At 41.9% G+C, this 8,407-nt stretch overlaps 3 protein-coding genes across 4 annotated transcripts; 2 read left to right on the top strand and 1 right to left on the bottom strand.

Annotated features, from left to right (window-relative positions):
* The first annotated feature begins 544 nt into the window (after positions 1 to 544).
* Positions 545 to 4,055, top strand: upf3b (UPF3B regulator of nonsense mediated mRNA decay). 2 transcript variants are annotated; one of them, XM_080525472.1, is made up of 10 exons: positions 545 to 734; positions 1,120 to 1,226; positions 1,331 to 1,437; positions 1,541 to 1,600; positions 1,737 to 1,847; positions 1,949 to 1,992; positions 2,092 to 2,280; positions 2,411 to 2,574; positions 2,671 to 3,010; positions 3,105 to 4,055. In XM_080525472.1, the coding sequence occupies exons 1-10, from the start codon at positions 624 to 626 to the stop codon at positions 3,252 to 3,254; spliced, it is 1,383 nt and encodes a 460-aa protein (XP_080381598.1). In that variant the 5' UTR covers positions 545 to 623; the 3' UTR covers positions 3,255 to 4,055. The 2 variants fall into 2 exon arrangements, with proteins under 2 accessions (XP_080381598.1, XP_080381597.1); XM_080525471.1 differs by having other exon boundaries at positions 1,541 to 1,639.
* A 491-nt stretch (positions 4,056 to 4,546) lies between these two features.
* On the top strand, positions 4,547 to 6,098 carry rpl39 (ribosomal protein L39). Its single transcript, XM_080525219.1, has 3 exons — positions 4,547 to 4,619; positions 5,041 to 5,144; positions 5,891 to 6,098. The coding sequence occupies exons 1-3, from the start codon at positions 4,617 to 4,619 to the stop codon at positions 5,937 to 5,939; spliced, it is 156 nt and encodes a 51-aa protein (XP_080381345.1). The 5' UTR covers positions 4,547 to 4,616; the 3' UTR covers positions 5,940 to 6,098.
* A 703-nt stretch (positions 6,099 to 6,801) lies between these two features.
* LOC308153702 (securin-like) lies at positions 6,802 to 7,905 on the bottom strand (the record flags this gene model as incomplete). The annotated part of the gene is made up of 5 exons (XM_080526895.1): positions 6,802 to 6,878; positions 7,156 to 7,311; positions 7,400 to 7,481; positions 7,559 to 7,701; positions 7,818 to 7,905. The coding sequence occupies 5 exons, from the start codon at positions 7,903 to 7,905 to the stop codon at positions 6,802 to 6,804; spliced, it is 546 nt and encodes a 181-aa protein (XP_080383021.1).
* Between the last annotated feature and the right edge of the window lie 502 nt (positions 7,906 to 8,407).

Below are 8,407 nucleotides of genomic sequence, written 5' to 3'. Positions count from 1 at the left end.
CCCGCGGTGATCTGCAGTCAGTGCAACGTTTACTAACACTGTCTATCTAACCAGCCAGGATACATTTTACCATACCAAGCATTGGCTATTTTCCCAATTTCTTTAAACTTTTCTCTAATGACTATGACGGTTTTCTGTAACAATAAGACACTGACACATATTTTGGCGGTTTCGAACCAAAAGTAAAAAGTAACAACAGTTCGTGAGCTCAGAATGATAAGGTTCTATCTCCGTTTAGGGTAGTTCAGAGATATTGAGCGTCAAAGTTTTTACATTCCAGGCATTATGTTGTGTGAGATGGAACCTTTGTATTTTATTAATTACTGACTAAAAAATATCAACATTTTTAAAATAACACCACACAGACATTAATAAACACCTAATGGATCAGATTATGTAAAAAACTCAATTCTGACAAAAATGGAGATAGAACCTTATAATTCTAACGTCACGAGTTGCTAAGCGACACCGACACTCGACCGGTGTCGCACCAAAACATGTCCGTGTTGTTTTCGTGTTGTTGTTGTTGACTGTGTGGCAGAGGGAACTAGCTCGCTGCTAACTCAACAAAAAAGTTGAGATTGGTTTTGCAAAACCCGCAGCGATCGAATGGTCTTCTAGCCATGAAAGAGGACAAGGAAAACACTCGCCCGAGGGAGAAGAGAGTGGAGTTGAAATGCGAAGACGGTGAAAGAACCGAGAGGCCCAAGGAGAGGAAAGAAGCGATGACCAAGGTAACGTTGTTAGCTAACAGCTAACCTGATGTAGCTAGCAGCTAGCTTGACGGGCTAAGCGACATGTTAAGTCAGTACACAGGACTAGTCAATTGTTACATGGATCTGAAAATAAGCGGAGCCTTGTGCATGTTATGGACCATAAATAATAGTTTGCGTGTCTTTGAATTGAACGTAGCTAAGCTATTGTACGTGTTCAACTTAGAAGCGAACACTCAGAAAGAAAGCCACTAAAAACCAAGTTGCTGCTGCTGTCAGTCAGTCAGTCTCAACCATATCAGCTAAGCCTACTAGCAAGACAAGCCTTATAAGTCCTTAATGAACACATCTCCCAAAGGCTTTGGCTATATGTACATCAGATTCATGAACTTTGTGTTTCTTTCAGATCGTGATCAGACGTCTGCCTCCCAGTCTGACTAAGGAGGAACTGGAGGAGCAGTTGCAGCCCCTTCCAGAGGTGGACTACCTGGAGTTCTTCTCCAATGACACCAGGTGCATTTGTTGTTCTTTCTCCTCTATTGTTGACTACTTGATAACCTTCTGTAAGATATTCATTCCGTATGCTAGTCGGCTTAATCTTTTTCTTTGTATTGCAGCCTGTATCCCCACCTCTTTGCCAGAGCGTATATCAATTTCAAGAACCAGGAAGATATTGTCCTTTTCAGAGACCGGTTCGATGGCTATGTTTTCATAGATGGCAAAGGTGTGTTTCATTTGATCCCAATAAAGAGCCGAGTTAAGTATCATCTCCTCTCAACCTAATTGTGCACTGTGTGTGTTTATGTTGTGCAATGGTTTTTCAACAGGGCAAGAGTATTCCGCTGTTGTGGAATTTGCACCATTTCAAAAGATTGCCAAAAAAAGGAGTAAGAAAAGGGATGCAAAAAGTGGAACAATAGATGAAGGTACACATTTACACATTAGTTGCATTGCACACAATTCCAAGGTTCTAATCTACAGTAACATTCATGAATTTCACTCATGTGAAATTTGCTCTTTTAGATCCTGATTATAAGAAGTTCCTGGAGATTTATAATGGAGATGATGAAAAGTTTACATCTACCCCTGAGACTCTGTTGGAGGAAATAGAGGCAAAATCTAAGGAACTAGTAGGTGTGTAAACACAGCTTTATTGTGGTTCTGAATGTTTCACTGAAATAACTTATTGTACTAGAGTAATAAGTGGGTTGACATTTCACCTTTTACTCCTGTAGCTAAAAAAACAACTCCTCTCTTGGACTTCCTCAAGAACAAACAGGTAAATATGTAGCCTCTTGGAAATAGTGTGATCATATTACCTGTGTTTGTTTGCACGACATAAGGCTGACTAGATTATTTATGTGGCACTTTTGTACAGAGAATCAGGGAAGAGAAGAAAGAGGAGAGAAGGAGACGAGAGCTTGAGCGTAAACGTCTGAGAGACGAGGATCGTCGTAAGTGGAGGGAGGAGGACAGAAGGAAGCGCAAAGAGACCGAAAAGTTCAAAAAAGGGGACAAAGCTGTGGAGAAGGAGAAGGACCCTGCAAAAGAGGAACCAAAAATCAAGGTACTGACAAGAGAAGAATAATTCCTGGCAGAGGATTGTGATGGTAAATGTGATTCTGAGAGGATGTATGAGAACAAACGGTGAAGTTGTTTCTATGTTGGAATATGCTATTATATCTGCCTCTGTTTAGCTCCTGAGAAAACCAGACAGAGGAGATGACGGTGATTCAGAGAAACCTAAAGAGAAGGCCAAGAAACTGGAGAAGGAGAAACCGATTAAAGATGACAGACCACAGGGGGTTATAGAACTGAAGAAACGTCAAAACAATGAAAACAGGGAGGATAGGGGACGGAAGTGAGTAGTCAGTTCTGTTCGTTCTGAACTTGGTGACGATAGGGGTCGTGTCACTTAAGTGTAACGTGTTCATGTCATTTTGCGTTCCTCTCACAGAGCAGACGACGAGGGACGCAAAGACTTCAGAGATCGAGACGTGGACCGTGACAGGGACCGCGACAGGGACCGCGAACGCGACCGTGACAGAGAGCGACGGCAGAAAGAGAAGGAGCGCATCAGGCGGCAGGACGAGGACCGGCGACGGAGGAGGGACAGACACGACGGGGAGAACTCCTACAGGAAACGGGAGGACGAAGGGAAAAGGGAGAAGGACCGTGTCTGGGAGAAAAGAAAGGGCGACAGCGCCGTAGACTCCTTTCACAGTGAGAAGTCTGAAAAGTCCTTCAAAGACAACAGGAAGGAGGAAAATGCTCGGAGAGATCGTATGAGGAACAAGGTGAGATCTTCAGCCATTCTTGTTATATAGTCATGTTGTTAATATTATGATTCTCTTGTCTTGAACATATGTGTCTTGTCTTCTTGTGCATCAGGATCGGCCTGCCATTCAGTTGTACCAGCCAGGTGCCAGAAGTCGCAGAGGAGGAGGAGGAGGAGGAGGAGGAGGAGGAGGAGAATCCCATGCTGGGGAAACAAAGCCTGATAGTGAGACCAAGAGAGCTCAAGACAAGCTAGATGAATGATCAACATGACCACAAATAGCATGATTAGACAGGTGAGGAGAGGGAGAGAGATTTGCTCTAGACAGAGAGTCTAATCATCAGTGCTACTAGTGCAGCACATCCCGCCCTCCCACTCTCAATCAGAGGCAGGGATGTGTCCATGGTGCCTCTCAGTGCCTGAGTGGACTCCTCTTTAGTTTTGTTTATCCACAAAGAGAAAGCTTGTACTTCCCCTAAAGTTTGCAAGAGTTTGGCTATAGGGCACAACAAGTTAAGCCAAAGCTTTCTAGGACCACATGAACTCAAAAGTGTCCTTACTACAGTATTGGTACACAGCCTGTGCGACATTTTTGCAAAGCATGGTTCAAATATTGAGTTAGGCTTTCACGTTTATTAGTTGTTCAAACATTATTTCACAACTTTCTTTATTAAAGGAACATGTGGCTAGGAGACTACTACTTTTTAAGATGAAAGCTATCCTGCTGCTTCTTTTGAATTGTGTCAACCCTGTAAAATGTGTTCTCTCTCATTTTGTTTTCAGTTTCCCCAACAAGATTCATGTATTGCTCTGTGTGTTCACCCAAACAGTGATTCAGGACAGGAAACATAGCCGTTTTATTGTAACAATACTCAACCCTGAGCCAAGCTTTGATTTGAGTCTGCATGCAACCTTCCATGGGTGATCAGCCCTGTGGCCTTTCCCCTTTTCATTTGAAACACACTGTACTTTCACAAATAAACTATGCTGCACTACATTTGTAGCAGTATGGCAAAAAATGATGCTACCATTTGTAACAAATCTTAACTGAAAATAAACTTGTACTTCATCAGACTTTTCTTTTCATTGTGTTTCTATGTTTCTTTCTTTCCTAATTGCTGTAGCTGTGCAAAACACTGAAGATAGCTTGACAAAGTACACAGAAAAAGACATATTTGCTGTATATAGTGTACTTTGTTTGGTGAATTGATATTGGATATCTGTAGGGAAGCACATTGTGATCATATACAGCGTCATCTTAGTGCGGGGGTCGGCAACCTGCGGCTCTTTAGCGCCGCCCTAGTGGCTCCCTGGAGCTTTTTAAAAAATGTATGAAAATTGAATATCTTTTTTGTTTTAATATGGTTTCTGTAGGAGGACAAACATGACACAAACATTCTTAACGTTTTCCAATGCTGTAAAAATGTGTTAAGACTTAGTGCAATCTCATACATTTACGAGAAGGGTAGATTGCAATTGGGTAGATATCCACTTGATGGCGCTGTGGTCAGATAGCCAAAGAGGATGCGGTACTCGGATTGGAGCATGTAAAGTACATCACTACCGCTTCCCTTCCTTCTCTCTCTTCTCCCACCGCCATTGTGGTGACAGGACTGTGGAACAAAATGGTAAGTCGAAATCGTGAAACATCCTATTACAATCTGTGAAATACATCAATTCTCATATCGGCAACATTAAGAGCTTTTCCCAGTCACACGAAATACATGTATATTGACTCGAGGTTAGTTGTATAATCATCTTAAAAGCAACTTTTTAGTGACGCGTGAATCCAGCGGTGTTTTTTACTGCAAGTGAGCTTGTATTAACGCATGTTAACCTCCATACTGATTTTACTGCAATGAATGACCAATGTTTTGTCGTATCTCTTATACAAAAATGTCAATTTTGAAAACCACTTTCCATGACAATTTCAGACAACTGACGTGTGCTAACTAGCAAGGAAGCGCATCATCTGTTTGCGCATGTTGAAGGAAACCCATGATGACCAGTCAAGCTAACTTTAACTCAACACTCATTTGTTCATTTCAGTCGTCCCACAAGACGTTTCGGATCAAGCGCTTTCTCGCTAAGAAGCAGAAGCAGAACAGGCCGATCCCTCAGTGGATCAGAATGAAGACTGGCAACAAGATCAGGTATGTTTACCTGCCCGGTGTCATCCTGCAGCCACCACTAACCACGGTGCACCCACTGGTGCAACACCACAACACACACCTTTGTAGTTGGTCATTAAAGCAGGTCTGCAATTGCAGTGCTTACTTTCTGTGTGAGTACTGCCATTAATCCTGCTGAGAGTAATATAATGCTTTGGGTTTATACCTGGTCACACCACTGGTGTGTGATTAGGACGCACTGAAGTAGTGACAGGTCATGCAGGATTACCATTGTCTTGACCAATACATAAATCGTTTGGATGGCTTGGACTGGATTTTTGCCACTGAAGGATTTGTGGTCAGGTTGAGTCATTCAGTTGTGTGCATAAAGATATGAAGTAAATGGGTCTTTGGGTACTGTTGTCTGGTGGATCATGTAGGCTGTTTATAGGTTTACCATGCCTATAAACATCCGACATGACCCAAATGAACCTTGACATGAACACCCTGCCATTAGTTATCACTAAAGAGCATTTTCTTCTTAGTTGGTACTCTGATCTTGGAAAACAAAGCGTGATTTATTTATCTAATCAGTGTGGTAGTCGACCTAGCTTGTCTGTGAAATCAATTGATGTCTTAATAAAAGCTGCTAAATTGTGGCCCTTAAATATGTTTGGAGGTCTGAAATCCCTTAGCATCAATTTAGCATCAACTTGTGCATGCCTGTAATGTTGTCCTTGTTAGTCAGTTAACTGTCACTCATGGTTTCCGTTTGGTCTGCTTCCCAGGTACAACTCCAAGAGGAGACACTGGAGGAGGACCAAGCTGGGCTTGTAAATGCACGGCTCATCCCATCTCCAGCATCCCTGCACCCTCCACCGACAGGGCCCTTACCTGGAGAGGAAGCCATGCTATCTGGGACAGCAGTCTTTTTGTACAGATACTCTGGTTATTCTTGTGTTCGACATTAAAAAGATTTGTCATCTAAACCAGAAATTGAGTTTGTCTGTCCTTTTTTTTTTTTTTACATAAAATGAATTACATTTTGCAGAGTTGGTGTCTGAATTTAAGTTCTTGATGAACGGCCATTGCCTTCTGAATCTACTACAGCAACATCTCAGATTTTAGATCATGAGGTAAAAGTTGTTAGGATTTCACACCTAAAATTGTAGAACATGAATGCCTTAATATATATGGAGATGCTCTGTACTTATGCTTAATTTGTATAATTTGACATGATGGTTTGCTTCCAAAATGTAAATGGAGGACACTGAAATGTCAGTTCCAATCCCTATGATGACGAAAGAAACAGTAAGGAAACACTTCCAACACGTGACCTCTTATCGGCGGACCGATGAGAGACGGAAGTCAAACTAAAGAATACTTTTACAGCCAGTCACCATGCCAACTCACTCCCACTTCATCACTTATTAATGAACAGGATAAGCTGTATCAGAGGATATAGGTTTCTGCTCAACTCTGGCTATATCCTGGAAGACTGTATGGACCACATCTTTATAACTTATACCATATCCAACCATTTATCGTTGTCTTCTGTACCAATGTGTGCAGAATAGTTCAAATGTCCAAAATAGTGATCCAAAATAATGAATTCAAATTCAAATATTCAAGAGACAATTTAAATAAGACAAAAACTGGGTGAAAAAAGATTTTAAAAGCAATAGGTCCAAGTCCAATCTCAATCGCAATAGTCCATCTCTGGAGGCAGGTCGATGGTCATCAACTCATCAATCATTTGAAGGAAGTCATCCATTTCTGAAAGAAAAATAAATAAATTCAAGTTGACAATACACCAAAATCAACATTTGTAAAATGTTACAAAAGGTAACATAAGGTAGTCTAATTACAACAAGTCTGTCTTTGGTTGTGTCCATCAGCAATGAGACAACTCAAAATGAATGGAAAAGCACAAAATACAACTAGGTTCACAAACAGATGGCAAGGAACTCAGAGACGACCTTTCAGGTCTGAAAGAGATTAGGTTTAGATGTATAAGTACAATGTCCCTTAAACAGCAAATTAATGGCTATACCTGGACATTGCAGGCTCTTCAATGGGGACGGTGGCATCTCAAACACCTCGAAATCCAACCCTGGTAGGCGTGGTGTTTGTGGGATACGTGCCAATCCTGCCAGAGGAAGATGGCTCAGACAAACCACATCCTCTGGAACACCATAGGCCTCAAACTCTGGAACCATAGCAACAAGTCAGTTCACAAGTTAATTCTCAGATTGAATAGACTTGGAGGATGAGGAGGAACACAGAAGTGGAATTACCTAGCGGGTCATAGGGGAAACACTTTTCAATGTCTGGGTATTCTTCCACTTTAGCCTCAGGGACGGCTTCAATTTTAGTTTCCTGGAAGGAAGATAGAAATGGGTTATGACAACACTAGACACAACTGACTAATGATTTTTGATTAGATTTTTAATGACCTGTGTCCCAAGAATTATGTTCTTCTCTTGGCCTTTAACTGCAGTAGTTGAGGTGATCTTGTTGACAGACCCCAAAGCCTTACGCCCCGACTGCAAAGGAGCATGAAACCTTTTCCCAGTCATTGGGGTCTTCAAGAGGTTTTCTGGAAGGATATTTCATTTGCAAACATGCACGAGTTAAACAATTAAGTCATTGATGCACTGTGTAGACAACCATCAACACCGTGTGGAATCCATAAGTTAATGTAAACTGTTGTACCTGGAGCAGATTGCAGACGCCCTCTCATCTTCAAGCTAGGTGTAAGTAGACTTGCATTCTCTCTGTCTGCAAAGGTTATGGAGGCCATATTTCCTGTAGTGAACATCAGAAACTCGCATTATATTAACTTTTTTTTGTGTGCAGTAACTCTACCCAATAGCAATACATTGATTGTCTAGCCACAGATCCATCACTGACAGACAAACGCTAGCAGTTGCAGCCACAAAAGCTCACTACCGTTATTTACATATGATCAATGCTCTCGAAAAGAGAAAGGTTGAAAATCAACAAGCCAGAGTTGGTAGTTGGCTGACTGGCTACCCAGCTAGCTACCCAGCAAGACCTTGGCTGCTTACTAGTGTGGTAGAAGCTAACACGTTAGCTAGCAAACCCTGAAAAAGCAGCTGGCTAGCCAGACTATCATGTCTTGGGTTAATGAAAGGGTAGTGTCAACGACTTTGGTATACTCAGGGCTGCCAAGTTTCACCAAAAGTTTGGAGTGAGATTTTTTGGCGGTGGAGCGACCCAAAACTGTGCGCGTTTTGGCAGCGGAGGCCGCTCTCTCCCGCCCAACTATTTGTGCTAGTTTC

This window comes from Nansenia antarctica, assembly GCF_963989245.1.
Source record: "Nansenia antarctica genome assembly, chromosome: 3".
Taxonomy (NCBI): domain Eukaryota; kingdom Metazoa; phylum Chordata; class Actinopteri; order Argentiniformes; family Microstomatidae; genus Nansenia; species Nansenia antarctica.
The sequence above is the reverse complement of the archived record's forward strand: the minus strand, read 5'-3'. Positions and strand labels throughout refer to the sequence as shown.